Source organism: Gopherus flavomarginatus, chromosome 4 (assembly GCF_025201925.1).
Source record: "Gopherus flavomarginatus isolate rGopFla2 chromosome 4, rGopFla2.mat.asm, whole genome shotgun sequence".
Classification (NCBI taxonomy): domain Eukaryota; kingdom Metazoa; phylum Chordata; order Testudines; family Testudinidae; genus Gopherus; species Gopherus flavomarginatus.
In genome coordinates this window covers 210,743,581-210,762,217 of record NC_066620.1, presented here as the reverse complement: position 1 = coordinate 210,762,217, position 18,637 = coordinate 210,743,581, and the positions used below count along the sequence as shown (strand labels likewise).

General features: G+C 42.2%; 1 protein-coding gene across 12 annotated transcripts in view; it reads left to right on the top strand.

Moving 5' to 3' along the window:
• The first annotated feature begins 1,372 nt into the window (after positions 1-1,372).
• The window catches only part of HMBOX1 (homeobox containing 1), a 102,593-nt gene continuing 85,328 nt past the window's right edge, over positions 1,373-18,637 (top strand). For 3 of the 12 annotated variants that reach the window (XR_007773781.1, XM_050948868.1, XM_050948866.1), the window contains exon 1: positions 1,390-2,620. Coding sequence is in view for 11 of the 12 variants with exons in the window: in XM_050948868.1 (XP_050804825.1) it covers positions 2,598-2,620 (23 nt within the window). In the remaining variant the exon portion in view is untranslated. Of the gene's footprint in view, positions 2,621-18,637 lie in introns of all 12 variants that reach the window. The other 9 variants (XM_050948872.1, XM_050948877.1, XM_050948876.1 and 6 more) reach the window with 6 other exon arrangements.

The following is an 18,637-nucleotide window of genomic DNA, read 5'->3' as shown; positions in this document are numbered from 1 at the left end:
AACATTAGACCATCTTTCCTTTTGGCCAAGGAAGATCAGTTGTACTCGTCTCCAGAGGCTGTTGGCACTGCCCCTATGTTAGTGGGAGGAGTCACTAGTTTCCCCTCCTCTTTTTCCTGTTTAACTTCATCTACTTTCACAATTTCAGCTACTGTGGCTACCCTAAGGACCCCAAATCTGCCCTGTTGTTCCATCTGATATTTGTGACTGTTTGCTATGTGAAAATCCCACATCCACCCCAGCCTTTAATGTGGAAAAACTGAATTTCTCATATTTCCTCCCAAAGCCTTTTTTCTTCATTTCCATTGAAATCCTACTATCCTAACCATCACCCAGGCCCACAAGCTTGTTGCCCTTTTTGGATGTTTCCTTCTTCTCCATTCTCTACTTTCATCCAGTTGTTTCCAGTTCTTTATATATAACATGTCAGAAGTCTATAGCATCCTTTCTTTTCCTTTACCACCACTAAAATCCTTGTCAGTGCTTTGGTCATCTTTCACCTAAGTCACTGCAGCCTTCTCTTCTTTGATTCCTCATAACTCACCTAGCTCCCACTTCAGTTTTTAAAATTCTGTTTTGTGGCAATGGAAAGTGATCGTCTTTAACTCTAGCGGCTATCTGCACTGCTTCTTCCTTGCTTTTGGCCTAGGATCAAGCATCAGAGCTAGAATCCTGAACTCACTATAATTAGACTTTCTGCCCTTTAGAAAGTTTGTATATATGTTTTGTTTCTGTTTAACACAGAAACTCCTTTGGTTTTCAAAGCTGAAATTTGGCAGTTGGTCAACAATATGATCTCATCTCTTTTATGACTTTAGCCAAGGGAAAACGTTTTTAATGCAGTTGAGAGATTTAACAAGAGGAGCTTACTGTATAACAATGTTTGGAAAGGGAGATTTGAGTGGGGAGGAGGAAGGCTGACTCTGCACACATGAATCTGTCTTTCCCCATCCTTCAGTCCGTTTAACACAGTATCATGGCTGCTATCCCAGGCACAAATTTTTTGGAACAAATAGAAAAGAGGATAGCAGGACCAGTGTCCACCAATGCTCATCCCTTGCAGTTCCCAAAATTGTGCAGGATCTGACCACTTGATCTTAATGGAAGATCCAAACTCAGCACAGGGAAGATGAACTGCACCCTTTCTCTCCCCGTAAATCCATGCTAATAGGACCGAGGGGATAAAATATTGCTTCTTATCCAGCTGGAAGGTGTGCTGTTGTGTGGCAACAATTGAGCTTTTTTTCATGCTTTTCTGTAAGTTTGTGTGGTGCCATCTGGGTCCCTCTGTATTCTAGGGCTTTTCCATTGATAATTCTAGTTTCAATCATGCATGTTATAGGAATGCAATGCTAGAGTGGTCTGCCCCAGACTGAATGAAGTATTCTATAATACAAGTAACTCTCTTTGTAGTCTGCTTGAGTATGTCCTGCCTGCCTCGTCTCAAATGGATGATAGGTCTGTCTTTGCAGTGCTTCCAGCTCATGCCACCTTGGGGAGCAAGTCACTAGAAATGGTAGCTAAAGAAAGCGTTATTAGGTCACTTGTTTTCATAATATTTAGCACTTACCTTCAGAGCTTTTTGCAGACATTAACTAATCTTTATACACCCCTGGAAGGGAGATAAGTAGTCGTGACTAGCATCATTTTCCAGAGTACTAAATGGATTCACAGATTATTTTTACCCATGGCCATAGAGACTCTGGATTTCTTAGACTGGAGACCCATGGTTATAGAACCAGATGCCTCCATTCTCGGTAGAGTTCTATGGACATTGATGTGTATATTTGATTTTATATATATACCATGAGAGTAATGAGACTTAACATTTCCAATTTTAAAATATACCTACAGGTCTGTTGCATCTTACACGCATTTAATGTGCGCGATTTTAGCTTTACGCGGTCAGCAAAAAAAAAAAAAAGAGAAAAATAACAATTTAAATACTGTTCCTGTAGTGCGGGCGATTCCGCCCGCCATTACACTCGATGTAATTTTGACTATACACGGTTTTTGCTTTACGTGCTGACCGCAGAACGTAACCCCAGCGTAAGATGAGACAGACCTGTATACTGATGCAGAGAGTACTTGGCCAGTCATCCTTTTGGTGCCTATAAACATCAAATGGTAACGTGAATCATTGTAATGTGTATGGTGTTTAAATGTGAAGAATTATATACTAAGGGACAATTGAAATCAATGGTGAAGCTCCGATTAATGTCAATGGGATGAATCTGGAGCCCTAACTGTACTTGGAATACAACAAAATATTGAAAGATTGTATGGGAGATTCAAGGGTTACAGAGGGGGATTTTCCCTAATTTATCATATTTAAGAGTGTGGTCCCTGTTTTCTACTCTCAGAATGGTGAGTTCAGTTTATTTTAATGTGTGTCTTTCTGTCTGGCTAGGCTTTTATAAAGCTGCACATCACGGTGGTATCTGAGTTCTGTTATTAGATAGATAATAAAAATGAAAATGCCTTTACGTTCTGAGCAAATTTTAATGGTATTTTTTCTCTAACTTGTCTGTTACAGAATGGTAAATAACGCTGAAGACCCCTGAGAGGTTTTCTGACTTGCCCTCCTCATGTAAAGTATGCTCAGAACCTTTCCAGTAGTGTAAGTACAGCAACAAGAAGTCACTCCGGGAAAGTTCAAAAGTTTACGTTTCTGTAATTCAATGTAAAGAGAACAGAGGAATGGTCATAGCTGTGATCAGGAGACAAATGTTTGTAACTTTTAGATTTGGGCTACACTTAAAATGTATACTGACATAGCTATGTTACTTGGGGTGTGTGGAAAAAAAACCACATTCTTGGCCATCATAACTAGGCCAATAAAAACCCCAGTATTAAAGCAGCTATGCCAACAGAAGAGTGCTTCTGTCGGCAGAGTTAATATTCAGGGAGGAGGTGTTCCTACAATGCCAGCAAAACTCCCTGTGTCAGCGTAAGCTGCATCTACACTAGAGGGCTTTTCCAGGATAGCTATGCCCATATAGGCTCTGTAGTGTAGACATGGCCTTAGAAACTTGGAGGTGAACCATACAGCATTACCATTCAGTGCTGGAAATCATGTCTCCCGGACGTAATGGTTAAACATCAGTGCTCTCAAGAACGTTTAACATCCTTCCTGTGAGTTAGTAGAAGGGGATACAGAGGCCATATGAGTGGTGATATATAAAAACAAAAATCCCAAGACAGTGTCTATTAGAGTGGAAATAATTGGTTGCACCAGTTTAAGTTGGAATCTCTCCTCTGTTTTTGTCTTGTCTTAGGGTTTTTAAAGATAATTGTAAAAGCAATATAAATGCACGTATCCTTATGCTGCTCTATATCTTTGTTTTGCTTTTGTTTAACTCGAGCCAAAAAGCTTTGGGTGTGAATTCAAAACGCCTCAGAATTCAGGTGTCTTTAAATCTGGGCTTTCAGTTAGGCCTTCTAGCTTATATGCTTATATATGATTTTCACCATAACAACCTCTCACTCCCAGCGGCACACAGTAAATGATCCACTGGATTTAGAGTTTAGGAAATGTGCCAGACTGCCTGACGTTGGAAAGTGAACTCTTCTGTTCACAGAACAGGTAGCAAGAAGCAAGACTGCAAGCATTTTCTGTGAACGTGCTCAATTCTGTGCTGGAAGAACCACCTCCAGGACTCAGATCTGTCTGTGTAATACCAATGCCACAAATATTTACACTGAGGCTCATGGCAAGGGTAACAGTGGAGATGGTTTTTGTGCTGTGGCCACCTGTCGACTAAACCACCAGCATGTTTAAAAAAGGCTCCTGGAGAGAACTCTGAGACTTTTAGTTGCTCCTGGATTTGAACCAGTAATTTAGAAGTGAAAGGCTTCTTCTTATATTACCGGTCTTTTCAGCCACGCCCATCTTCTTTTACCACAGCTGGAAATATTTCAGATTTATTTCAGTATTGATTAGAGACACAATTTAAAAATTTAAAGGTTTAATTCACACCAGGAAAGAAACTTGGAGGTAATGTCAGCGCTGCCCTCTACTCCCTCTGTTACATCTGTGTGTTACAGGCTGCAGAATGACTGGTGAACTTAGGGTATGTCTGCTCTGCAGTTGAAAACCTGTGACGGGCTTGTGCCAGCTGACTTGGGCTTGTTGAGGCTGTTTAATTACACTGCAGCCCAGGCTCCAGGACCCTGCAGGGTAGGAGGGTCCCAAGCCTGAACATCTGCACTGCAATTAAACAGCCTCTTAGCCTGAGCCCCTGTGAGCCCAAGTCAGCTGGCATGGACTAGGTTTTTAATTGCTGTGTAGACGTACCCTGAGTGATCACCTGTGCTGTGTATAGGCACAAGAACAGCCCAGCCTGTCAGCCTTAACTCTGAATTAGACTCTTAACACAATTTTAATGCCTGGTTTGTAGATTTAGACTATTGGCTCTGCTGTCCTGGCCTAATTTCAATTACATTCTGCCTCTCTAAATTCTCTGTGCAATTTTAGTTGGATACTGTATTCTTCGGTGGCTTTCCAGAATTGTTGTGGAATGTCGCTGTGTACTATGAAACAGCTGCTGTCTTCCACCCTAGAGGTGGCAGCTTTTCAGCTGAGGATTAGAGGAAGAATATTAGAATGGAGGGAAAACACTCACATAATGGCGTATCACGTTGACATTTTTTCCAGACTAAACTATAGATTATTTAAAGGCCTGAATAGGTTTAACAGATAAGTGACTGAGACGAAGAAAATGAAGGGCCATAAACAATAGTGGTGCAAACCTACCATCCATATGGGACCAGTTGTGAAATCATGATCCTTTTCATATGCGGCCGTATGGGAAGCCAATTAAAAATAAAAATAACAGAGGAGGTAACAGTATCAAGTCTACTGCAAAGGCTCCCAAAAATGAGGTTCATTTTGCAATTCTTGATCACAACAGGAAAGAGTTCTTCAAAAGAACCAAAGGCCTGGTCTACACTACGGGTTTAGGTCGAATTTAGCCACGTTAGGTCAATTTTAAAATGACTGCGTCCACACAACCAACCCCGTTCCGTCAACCTAAAGGTCTCTTAAAATCTAATACAAATCTATGGCAGAATTTTAGAGATGTACAAGACTTGAGAGCCTCAAGAATCAGATTGCAGCTCTGAAACTGATTCCCTCTGTGACCTAAAGTAAATAAATTCCCTGTATCAGTTTCCCCATCTGTACAGTGGGGTGAATTATCTACTTACCTCACAGGGCTTGTGATGGAATATGACCATAAGTATCTATATTAATTGCATGTTTTGGTCTGTATCCCAAAATGTGGTGATTATATACTTGGCGTCTGATGGGATCGGACAGTCTGAACACCTTCACTCTCATGGGAGGCTTGGTCTCCAGGCCAGTGATTACAAGCCATTGAGACTAATGGGTCTAACTACCCAAACAATGGAGCAGGCATCAGGGGTGCATTCTCCTGGATAAGCCCTGACAGATGCCCCTGCTGACTGGAAGAAAACAGGTTGAATGGTCTGGGTCAAAGAGAACCAGGTTTAGGGCTTGTCTACAAATGGAGTTATTCAGGAATAACTATGTCTCCATGTGCTGACAAGCCCGGAGAGACCCTGTTCCTCTCACAGAAGAGCAGGGCATGCTGTGAGTGGTGACCAGAGTGGGTCACAGAAAGATCTGGGCTTGCTAGAAGACTGTAAACTGCTTCTGATCTAATTCTGTAATTTAACAGGAAAGCCTATCTAACTCAGACCTGGTTTACACTACAAACTTTTGTTGGTATAGTAATGTTGTTTAGAGTTGTGATTTTTTTTTAATGATATTTTTATACAGGCAGGAGGTCTAGCTCCGAGCATTGGCCTGCTAAACCCAGGGTTGTGAGTTCAATCCTTGAGGGGGCCATTTAGGGATTTGGGGTTGGGTCCTGCTTTGAGCAGGGGGTTGGACTAGATGACCTCTTGAGGTCCCTTCCAACCCTAATAATCTATGATTGGAAAAATATCAGCAAAAAAGTGGTTTTGCCAGTATAGCTTGTGTTCAAGGAACTGATATAAGCTATGCTGGCAAAAGCACACACTTCTGGTCAGGGCTGCCCAGAGGGGGGACAGGTGGGGCAATTTGCCCTGGGCCCCACAGGGCCTCACGAGCTGCTCTGGGTTTTCGGCAGCATTTCGGCAACGGGCCCTTCACTCGCTCCGGGTCTTTGGCGGTGGGTCCTTCAGTGCAGTGGAAGACTCAGAACAAGTGAAGGACCCGCCGCTGAAGTGCTGCCGAAGCCTTGGAGCACCGCCCAGTGAGTACAAACGCTGCAAGAGACGGGGGGGGGGGAGCGAAAGCTTGCGATCGGTGGCACTTAGGCTGCTCTACCGCCACCGCTTCATTCTTAGGCAACAATTCTGTGGCGGGTCCTTCTCTCTGAGAGGGAGAATTGCCACCGAAAACCCGGCCCTGCCCTAGGCCCACTGAATCCTCTCGGTGGCCCTGCTTCTGGTATAAACTGTGTCTACAGTAGCAGGGTTTCCTGCTATATCTATACTGATATAGCTCGACTGGCAAACTCCTTCTAGTGTAGACAAGGCCTTACCTTGCAGTGAAGGGTAAGATTACATGAGTCTAAATATGTATATAGGTTATTTTAAATTCCTTTATTTCTTGGATGCTTTTTTCCAACTACTGAGTAAAAATACTTGGTTTTAAGAACACTGATTGTCACTGGTCACAGGTTTCCAAAAGGAGGAATTGCAAGTGGCTGAAACCCAGTCTGACCTGCAGGGTGTTAAGGAGCTGATTTATACCAGACAGTGTGTATTCTGGTCCTGGTCTTAAAATCTCTGCTCCACCACAGACTTCCTGTATGACCAAGTCTATCCTTTGTCCCAGTTCCTCATCTGTAAAATGGGGAGAATAGCACTTCCCTACCTCAGGGGTGCTGTGAAGATAGATACATGAAAGGTTCTGAGATGCTTAAGCACTGCAGTAATGGGGGCCATACAAGGACCTAAGGTAGAGCAGAAGAATTGCGAGATTCCGTCCTGAGACAGGTAAAGGCAAGAGGAGTGAACTCAGACTGAAAGGGAACAGCAACACAGCTAGATGTTAAGCTCTGACAGTTATAGAAGTGCAACATACCAGTCAGGCATCTAGATGAGACTGTGCCTCAGTTTCCCTGCCACTGTGACTCATTTCCTATTGCGTAGGTGCATTGAAGTGAGAGAGCCCCCCCTGTAAAAACATGAGTCCTGTCATCCACTTTCACAGGCCTCGAGATCTATGCAGTTCTCTCCAAGCACAAACTGTCCTTCCCTTTGTGGCAAGCCTTTAGGCTTTGACTCTTCAGTGAAAGAACTCCTTTTTTACCCTTTTCTCAGAGGTTGGACACCGTCTCTTCATCAGGACTCTGTAGTTATCATTCTGTTCTGTGTAGGTTCTTACACCATGCTGATCACTGTAGTATCAGAGGGTATGTCTACACGACAGCTGAGAGGGTGCCTATCAGCACAGGTAGACAGACAGGTGCAAGCTCTGATCGAGCTAGCATGCTAAAAATGACAGTGTGGCCAGCTACTCGAGCTGGTCACTTGAGTACATAACCAGGAGGTCAGACAGGCTTATAGGGATAGCTCAGTGGTTTGAGCATTGGCCTGCTAAACCCAGGGTTGTGAGTTCAGTCCTTGAGGGGGCCATTTAGGGATCTGGGGCAAAAATCTGTCTGGGGATTGGTCCTGCTTTGAGCAGGGGGTTGGACTAGATCACGACTTGAGGTCCCTTCCAACCCTGATATATATATATATATATATATATATATATATATATAAAAAACTAGCCCAAGCTGCCTCCCATGCTGCTTTTTTTAGAGCGCTGGCTCGAGCAGAGCTAATGCATGTCTATCTGCCTGCACTTGGAAGCACACTCCCAGCTGCTGTATAGAGATACCCTGAGTGCTTTTCAGCACTGCATTAAGGGACATGGCTCACATCTGTCACCTGTTGTTTGTTGTCTTGGCCTCTCCCCAGGGGGAGAAGTGTATGTAGTAGAGCGTCCAGTTTTGGTAGGATTTTTTTGTTTTTTAATGTACACATTGCTCTGTATTTGTGTTAGAGAAGGCAAGGTCAAATAAACGCACCTTGCACTTGGAGTGGAAGGTGGTAAGGTTTGTGACAGTCCTTAGTTCCTCGGGGAGTTCATTCATAGTCCTCCCCCGTGTTCAGTAGTCCTCCTATCAGGCACAGCAAAGAAATAGTGGAGTCTGCCCTAGAGCCAACCTCTTTAATTCCTACCACTCTGCTGTGATAATAGCCCTGATTTTACAGATGGAGAACTTGAGGAGCAGAGAGATTAAAGCCTGGGCTACACCTAAAACATAGGTCGCCCTAGCTATGTCTCTTGGGTGTGAAAACCCCTAGAGCTGTAGTTAAACACACCTAAGCTCTGGTATAAACACGACTAGGTGGAAAAATTCTTGAGGATTTTACAATGACTTAAAAAAAACCTTTCATCGCTGTAGCAAGTGTCTATGGTATAGCAGCATAGCTGCAGCTGTGCCACCATAGCACCTGTAGAGTAAACATACTGTGTGTCTCTATCTCAGACCGCAGAGGAGGTAGATGTCAGAGCTAGTAGTAGAACTCAGGAACTGCAGGATCCTGTGCTCAGTCAGAGGTAAACATTTTGTAAGACTTTGATTATGAAAATAATCGGCTTTTATGTAGCGTTTATCTGTATGGTAGATCTCAAAGTGCTTTACAAAGGTGGGCAAACATTATTATCCTCATTTTACAGAGAGGAAACTGCTGCAGGGCTTAAGTCACTTGCCCAAGGTGACACTGGAGTGTCAGTGGTAAAACCAGGACTAGAGCTCAGATCTGCTTAATACCAACCAGCTGCTATCCACTGGACTACAATTGATCAGCTGTAGAGAATTCCAAAGACTAAATAGAACAATAGTTTACAGAGAGAACCAGAATGAGGGGCTGTTTTATTTTGTTTTTTTGTTTTAAAGCTAGTTCAGAAACCAGAGGACCCCCTAAAGGAGTGGTGTGCTGATAGTTGATATTCCGCTCTCAGCCTGTGTTCTCTGATTTGTGTAGCTGTGAGTATTTGATTACATTGGATTTATTTTCAGAAGTTTCAGACTGCTCTTATTAACTGTCACCATTTTGATGGAAAGCATATGGCAGTGTTCTGCATTCATAAGACAGTGTTTTGCATTCATAAACAGAATCAGCAATACTTAAACTTGGTAGATCAGTTAGTCTGATTTCACTCTTAGGAAGCCTTAGGTTTTGTTTCCTTAGGACTAGAGCAGTCATTAGAAGTGTTGCATTTATGTTTGTGGATCAGGATGAATGGGAGTGGAGTCCTCTTTGAAAATCAGAATTAAGGCATGCAACTGTAAAAGCTAATTATGCTATCTTACATGTAGGGATGGCTCTGTATTTATTGACACAACGAGCACTTTTAAGGCCTGATTTTTCTCTTGTATACTGGTAAAACTCCATTGAAGTATCCGGAGATACTATTGCTTTACATTGCTTTAAATGTCTATCAGGGATAGTCTAGAGAGTATTTGGTCCTGCCATGAGGGCAGGGGACTGGACTCGATGACCTCTTGAGGTCCCTTCCAGCCCTACAATCTATGAATCTATAAGTGTTACAGAGAAGAGACTCATGTCCTTAGTTCTTAATTGCAACCCAGCATTCGTAGCACTGACTGTAGCTTCAAAGATGGCGTTCCTGAGGCCTTGTCTTGACTACCATGGTAAGTCGACCTAAGTTATGCTACTTCAGTTACATGAATAACGTAACTGAAGACAACATAGCTTAGGTCAACTTAGTGCGGTGTCTACACTGTGCTGTGCTGACGGGAGCACTCTCCCACTGACTTACTCTTCTTGGGGAGCTGGAGAATTGGAGTCCTTGGGAGAGCGCTCTGCCATCGACTTAGCTGGTCTTCACCAGACCTGCTACATTGACACCACTGCGAGATTGCAGCAGAGCTGATCTACCTATCAGTGTAGACATGGCCTTAATATATCACAAAGGATTCTGGGACATTTCTGGGATTTATCAGAGAGACAGCTGCCTGCTGTGCATAGCTAAGACAAAAATGGCATACCCTTGTGAAGAGGCAACAGCGTGAGCAGAAAACGTGATAGTTTTTGAAGAACAGTCTAGAACTGGCATATTAATGGTTCTAGTTCTAGTGCCCCTTACGATGTTGTGCCCTGTGTGTCATAACTTAACTTATTCCTAAAGCCTGTCTTACCTACAGGTGGATGGGAAACAACCTTGAAGTCTCTATCTCTTGGAGCTGGTAGTAGTGGGCACTACCAAACTAAGGGAAGCTAGTTACACTATTCACCCTGTGTTCCATGCTGGCTGTTGTGTGGAATGATCATAGCTTTAAAGGCAGCTCTCTTGCTTGAGGTCTCTGCAGGGATGAGCTGCACTGGTAAACCAGGAAAGATGAAAGGCAGAAAAGGGAGGGGAGAAAATGAAGAGACGAGAGGGCTGAAGCCTCTTCTTGATGGCTGGGGACTTATATAAAGATGTCTTAGGAGAAAAACATTTTATATAGTATAAATTGGGCATAATGTACAATGTGTATATATGGAGAGGCTAAAACATTGACAGCCTGGATCGCTGAAGGCAGAATAGACTTTTGCGTCAAAGCCATTGGTTGAAATCCAGCCTGATTTGGTTATGACATTAAATTATTAGCTCAGCCAGTTAGCTTGTGTGAAATGAGTTATTTGGTCTCAGTCAAACTGGCCAAATAAACTGCATAAAAAGCACCACCATAATCGGTAGCAAGTGATACTCTTGCTGGTGGTCTCATCAAAGAGGCCTAAGATTCAAGGGAGACTTAACTGTATGTTATGGGGGCAGTGTGAGGGAACCTTGTACAGCTTCTGTGTGCACTGTACCTGTTTAGTGGATAGAGAAATAGTCACCAAGGCTGCAAGGTCAGCACTTCTCATCAGCACAAAATTCACAAACACAGAATAAAAACTCTGTGATTAAGAAGTTTATATCAGCAACCAACTGCAAGCAACTCTGTGTTGATTTAAACCTCTCTGTAGTTACCGTTTATCAGCTTTGTGCCGGATAGACATTATCCAGAGAATACTGTTACCATTTTTATGGTTGAAAGGGTCATAACTCACTGGTAAATGTAATTTTAAAGAGGGAAGACAAATCATATGTTAAAGTCAAGGGACAAGGTCATATTTAGTGGCACCCAAAAAACAGTAATCTGTTGCAAATGATCTTTTTATAAAACAAAATTAGGAGTGTAGATGACATGCTTAATGGGATGAAGAATAATACTATTACCTGCGACAGCAGTTTATACTGTACATTGCTGATGTGTATCTGAACATGTTTGCATCTTGCAGGTCACAATTGACATGAATTTATTAGAATTGCGATTCAAAAATCATATAAGTTTAGGATCTAGTTCTCAACATTTTGGCTTCAGCCCATATCTAGATGTCTACACATCATATGAAATGTGTGTAGTGCTTTGCATCAAAAAGCGCAGCCATTTCTGCAATCTCATGAGTCTTTCACAGCTTGTGGGTTAGAGCAATGCATTTTAATGGAGGTTGCCAGACCCAGAGGACCTGCAGAAAGAAATCTCTTTAGTGATGGCCAGTGTACATCACATTCATGTCAGCAGGCAGGATAGAGAAACATGACCACTTGTGGCTATTAAGGAGCCCAAAGCGTCTCTCAAAAATAGAGATATTAGCCCTGATGTTCTGGCCTGATTTCCATTAGAATAATTAAATTCCATTAGACGTATCTGTGACCAGGGTGCAAGGGAGTCCACACTGAGATTGCTCAATCGGGGCAAACTGCAAAGAATGGGGCAGACAATCCCCAAAACTGGTGGCTATTCTAATACTTAAATTCACCAAGCCAACAACAAAACAGCTTCTACAATACCTTACTGGTTACCCAGAAGCCAGAAACACAGTTCCCTTGAAACAGTCCAGCCTTGGGTTTCCACCCAGACAGTCAAGCCAAAAATGGTGAGGAGGATTACTGAAAATCTTGTTCTTCATATAAAAAGTTCTACCAATCCCAAAGGATCGGACACATTACCCACCAGGTCAATTAATATTTCAGATCTTACCCAAATACATGCATACAGCCAATACTTACTAACTAAACTAAAATTTATTTTAGAAGAAAAGGAGGAGAGTATTGGTTAAAAGATCATTATACATACAGATAGGAATAAAGTTCTTAGGTCAGTTTCATAGCAGAGATGGTGAGCTTCAGAGTTGCAAAAAGTTCTTTCAAAATTAGTTCCATAGGTTATAGTCCAATATCAGGGTGACCCAGACTTGAGCTGGGGACGTCAGTCTTGCGACTCAAACTTCTCCTGATGAAGCTTAAGCAGATCTGCGATACAGGATTTATTTTTATAGTTCACTGGCAGCCTCTTGACAGCATGCAGTCCTTGGGTGGAGCATTGTGGCTTTGAAGTAGAATCACCTATTTTCTGTACATAGACAAGTAACTAGTTGCGTTCATCAGCATACGGTCATTATCTATTAAGCAGTTCATAGACAGTTTACTACAAACTTCAGAGAGAAATATAGACAAAGATATTATTACACCCAAGCTTCATCTAAATGTTAATATTCTCTTCTGATCTCTGAATAATAGAGAGCAACAGACAGGAACCGTCTGTTCACATGGTTAACGTCTAGCAAGATATAAATAAACACAATTAGTGTTACCCCCAGTTCTCTAACAATTCAGGTTTGCATATCAAAGCTCTAGTCTATCTAACATGAAATGACCCTAATTACCATTCACATACTTTTCTAATATGTCTCTAAAGGTTGAATTTAGGTCCTTTAACCTTCCTAGTTGCTTAACCCTTTCTGGCTCAATGTCACAGTATCATGCAATTTCAATAGGACATGAAGTTCTTATTCTGTTGCTGCCCTACGCTTGTTCTTTAGGGTTGCTCTGAGCTGTTAAACATCTGCTGCATTCTGCCATCTAGAACTACAGTGGTGGATAAAGATATTCTTCTGTCCAGGTGGGCAAAGTCATGCTCCTTGGTGGGGCACATTCGTGAAGAACATAAGAATGGCCATACTGGGTCAGACCAATGGTCCATCTAGCCCAGTATCCTGTCTTCTGACAGTGGCCAATGCCAGGTGCTTCAGAGGGAACGAACAGAACAGGTCATCATCAAGTGATCCATCCCCTGTCACTCATTCCCAGCTTCTGGCAAACACAGGCTAGGGACTTTTCAGAGCATGGTTTTGCATCCCTGCCCATCCTGACTAATAGCCATTGATGGGCCTATCCTCCATGAACTTATCTAGTTCTTTTTTGAACCCTGTTATAGTCTTGGCCTCCACAACATCCTCTGGTAAAAAGTTCCACTGTGTGTTATGTGAAGAAATACTGCCTTTTGTTTGTTTTAAACCTGCTGCCTATTAATTTCATTTGGTGATCCCTAGTTCTTGTGTTATGAGAAGGAGTAAATAATACTTCCTTATTTACCTTCTCCACACCAGTCATGACTTTGTAGACCTCTATTATCCCTCATTAGTCGTCTCTTTTTCAAGCTGAAAAGTCTCAGTCTTATTAATCTCTCCTCATATGGAAGTTGTTCCATATGCCTAATCATTTTTTTTTGCTCTTTTCTGAACCTTTTCCAATTCCAATATATCTTTATTTGAGATGGGGCAACCACATCTGCGTGCATTATTCAAGATGTGGGAGTACCATGGGTTTATATAGAGGCAATATGATGTTTTCTGTCTTTTTATTTATCCATTTCCTAATGATTCCTAGCATTCTGTTAGCTTTTCTTACTGTCGCTGTACATTTGAGTGGATGTTTTCAGAGAACTATCCACAATGACTCCAAGATCTCTTTCTTGAGTGATAACACCTAATTTGAATGCCATCATTTTATATGTAGAGTTGGGATTATGTTTTCCAGTGTGCATTATTTTATATTTATCAGCATTGAATTTCATCTGCTGCTTTCTTGCCCAGTCACCCAATTTTGTGAGGTCCATTTGTAACTCTTCATAGACTGCTTTGGACTTGACTATCTTGCGTAGTTTTGTATCATCTGCAAATTTTGGCACCTCGCGGTTTACCCCCTTTTCCAGATCATTTATGAATATGTTAAACTGTGCTGGTCACAGTACAGATCCCTGGGGGACACCACTATTTACCTCTCTCCATTCTGAAAACTGACCATTTATTCCTACTCTTTGTTTCCTATCTTTTAACCAGTTACCAATCCATGAGAGGGCCTCCCCTCTTATCCCATGACAGCTTACTTTGTTTAAGAGGCTTTGGTGAGGGAATCTGTCAAAGGCTTTCTGAAAATCTAAGTACACTATATCCACTGGAACACCCTTGTCCACAAGCTTGTTGACCTCCCCTCCAAGAAGTCTAATCGATTGGTGAAGCATGATTTGCCTTTACAAAAATGATGTTGACTCTTTCCAAACAAATTATGTTCATCTATGTGTCTGATAATTCTGTTTTTTACTATAGTTTCAACCAATTTGCCTTATACTGAAGTTAGACTTACCAGCCTATAATTGCCGGGATCACCTCTGGACCCATTTTAAAAATCAGCGTTGTATTAGCTGTCCTCCAGGCATCTGGTTCAGAAGCTGAGTTAAATGATAAGTTACATACCACAGTTAGTAGTTTTATAATTTCACATTTGAATTCCTCCAGAACTCTCAGGTGAATCCCATCTGGTCCTGGTGACTTATTACTGTTTAATTTATCAGTTTGTTACAAAACCTCCTCTAATGACTCCTCTAACTGTGACAGTTCCTCACATTTGTCACCTAAAAAGAACGGCTCAGATCGGGGCATCTCCCTCACATCCTCAGCCGTGAACACCAGTGCAAAGAATTCATTTAGTTTCTCCGCAATGGCCTTATCGTCCTTGAGTGCTACTTTAGCATCTCAATCGTCCAGTGACCACACTGGTTATTTAGCAGCTTCCTGCTTCTCATGTATCTTACTTTTTGAGTCTTTGGCTAGCTGTTCTTCAAAATCTTTTTGTGCCTTCCTAATTATATTTTTGCACTTCACTTGCCAGAGTTTACGCTCCTTTCTATTTTCCTCAGTAGGATTTAACTTTCACTTTTTAAAGAATATCTTTTTGCCTCTAATTGCTTCGTTTGCTTTGTTGTTCAGACATGGTGGCACTCTTTTTCTCCTTTAGTATATTTTAAATTTGGGGTATATATTTAAGTTGAACTTCTATTATGGTGTCTTTAAAAAGTTTTCATGAAGCTTGCAGGGATTTTACTTTTGGCGCTGTACCTTTTCATTTCTGTTTAACTAACCTCCTCATTTTTGTGTAGTTCCCTTTCTAAAATTAACTGCTACCATGGTGGGCTGCTTTGGTGTTTTCCCACAACAGGGATGTTAAGTTTTATTATATTATGGTCACTAGTACCAGACGATTCAGCTATATTCACCTCTTGGACCAGATCCTGTGCTCAATTTAGGACTAAATCAAGAATTACCTCCCTTTTTGTGAGTTCTAGGACTAGCTGCTCCAAGAAGAAGTCATTTAAACTGTCAACAAACTTTATCTCTGCATCTTGTCCTGAGGTGACATGTATCAAGTCAATATGGGGATAGTTGAAATCTCTCATTATTACTGAGTTTTTTATTTTTATAGCCTCTCTAATCTCCCTGAGGATTTCATAGTCACTGTCAGCATCCTGGTCAGGTGGTTGGTAGCATATCCCTATTGCTATGTTCTTGTTATGCAAGCTTGGAATTACTAGCCATAGAGATTCTCTGGTACAGTTTGGATCATTTAAAATTTTTACTTCATTTATCTCTACTTTCTTTCACATAGAGTGCCACTCTGCCACCAGCACAACCTGTTCTGGCCTTCCAATATATTTTTTACCATGGTATTACCGTGTTCCATTGATTATCCTCATTCCACCAAGTTTCAGTGATGCCTGATATATCAATATCCTCATGTAATATGAGGCACTGCAGTTCACCCATCTTCTTATTTAGACTTCTAGCATTTGTATGTAAGCACTTAAAAAAAGTCAAAAAAAAGTCACCTTTTAGTTGTCAGCCATTATGTGATGTAATTCAATGAGATTCTTTTTCATTTGACTGTTTCTCCTCAGGTCCTACCCATATTTTATCATTTTCCATCCTCTCCTTGTTACTAGGATGTAGAGAATCTCCATAAATAGATCCTCCCCTAAGGGGTGTCTGTGTCCGAATCACATACTCCTCCATACCTGTCGTCTTTCCCCCAGCCCTTAATTTAAAAATTGCTCTGCAACCTTTTTAAGTTTGTGCCAGTAGTCCGGTTCTATTTTGGTTTAAGTAGAGCCCATCCTTCCTGTACAGGCTTCCCCTTTCCTGAAAAGCTCTCCAGTTCCTAATAAATCTAAACCCCTCCTCCCTACAATATCGTCTCATCCACGCGTTGAGACCCTGCAGTTCTTCAGGGGCGGGGAAATGTTATGTTTAGACTTGCAGTTTCTTCTGTCGGGGCATGGGAGTAGGGGCTGTTGTATTGATTCAGATGGAACAAATGAGCCAAAGGCATTAACATGACCCTGTCACTGTCTAACATTAAACAGTGTTAAGTGAGGTCCAGGGCTTGGTATATAGAGACCTCAGCCTGCATAGCACTACAGCAAACACACCATTAAAAATCCTTTTTAACCTTTTATTAAAGATACAGAAAAGAAGATAAAACAGTTAAAGCAGGTGAAATGTAAAGTATTAAACAATGCTTTCATTTTAACAACACCCCTGGTTCCCTTTCCCTCCAGCTGGAGTTTTTAAAAGGAGCCCCTCCCTGTTGCTTGACAGTCTCTTCGATAGTATCAAAGATGTCAGTAACTCTCCTTGTGGGGAAAATAGATGAAGGTAGTTGAGATAGGGTAGAGATGTTGCTGCTGTTGTTGTTAAGTCCAGTCTTAAAAGGAAAAGCCCACTTGTCTGGAAGTCTTAGATGTATTAAGAATGGTAATAACTGTCATCCCAGATGATATTTGGGATTTAGTTGGATCTGATAGGGGTGACAATGTCATTTGGATCCTTCTCTCTCTCTTTCTCTCTCTGGCCCATTCTGGCCAGGACATTTCTTAGGAACAGGATGATGTTAGATCCAGTGTTCCAGAAAACAGTAAAGGTGATAGCCATGATGTTGAAGCTCACTCCAGTAGCCTCTGTCTGTTCTTTTAGTCTCTCTTTTTGTATACTGTCCCCACCAAATCTTTCTTTTAAGGATCCAAAAAGGGATTGATGGGTGAAATGGACCATCTCCTCGTTATCTTGCCTTCCAATTAGGCCTAATATCTGATATATCAATTTTGGTTCATTAACTTCTGGCTCCATATCTCCTGTTTTTAACAAGCATAACTTAAACACAGTCCTTGAATCATATAACTTAGCCTTTTTGTTTAGACTCATTCTGTTATTCCATATCTATTTTGTATTTTTCCCATCCACGTTTATTTTACAGATTAATGTAACATCTTGTGAACATTGACGTACTCCTTGCAGCTCAGGTCACAGTTCAGGTATATTTGTAGGCCAGATTGTCACAACAGGACAGAGTTACTTGGATCTGGCCAGGCATTCCATCTCCTCAGTCAGCAGGGTCTCAGAGGCTAGAGTCCAGCTCGGGTTCCCTCAGGAGAAGTTAATTCTGGGGGGACCACACTCAGTCTGCTGGTCCCTCAAGGAGGTTTCCAACCTGTAAAGGTGGAGAATTTAAAACTACAGAGCGGGCCAGAAGGGACAGAGAAAGGCTATGGAGAGCAGCTATCCTACCAACACAGCCTGAATTCACAGAGTGGCTTTGGCAGGACTGGGCCCAAGAGAACAATGCTGCAGAGGTGGCACATCTTCCTTCTGCACCTTTTTGGTTCAGATAAGAAGATAAGAGCGGCCATACTGGGTCAGACCAAAGGTCTGTCTAGCCCAGTATTCTGTCTTCTGACAGTGGCTGGTGCCAGATGCTTCAAGGTGAATGAACAGAACAGGGCTATTCATCAAGTAATCCATCCCCTGTCGTCCAGTCCCAGCTTCTGGCAGTCAGACGCTCAGGTGCACCTAGAGCTGGCGTTCTCAAACTTCAGTGCACCGCAACCCCCTTCTGACAACAAAAATTACTACACAACCCCTGGAGCGGGGACTGAAACCTAAGCCTGCCTGAGTCCCGTTGCCCCAGGTGGGCCAAAGCTGAAGCCCAAGCGCTTCAACCCCAAGCCAGGAGCCTGTAACCTGAGCTCCACCACCCAGGGCTGAAGCCCTTGGTCTTTGGCTTTGGCCCCCGAGCAATGCAGCTTGGGCTTTGGCCTCGGGCACAGCATGTCTAACTGCAGCCTTGGTGACCCCATTAAAATGCAGTCCAGACCCACTTTGGTTTGAGAATCGCTGACTTAGAGCATGGGCTTCGTCCCTGACCATCTTGACTAATAGCCATTGATGGATCTACACTCTATGAACTTATCTAATTCCTTTTTGAATCCAGTTATATATTTGGCCTTCACAGCATTCCCTGGCAATGAGTTCCCCAGTTCACTGTGCATTGTATGAAGACGTACTTCCTTATGTTTGTTTTAAACCTGCTGCCTATTCATTTCATTGTGTGACCCCG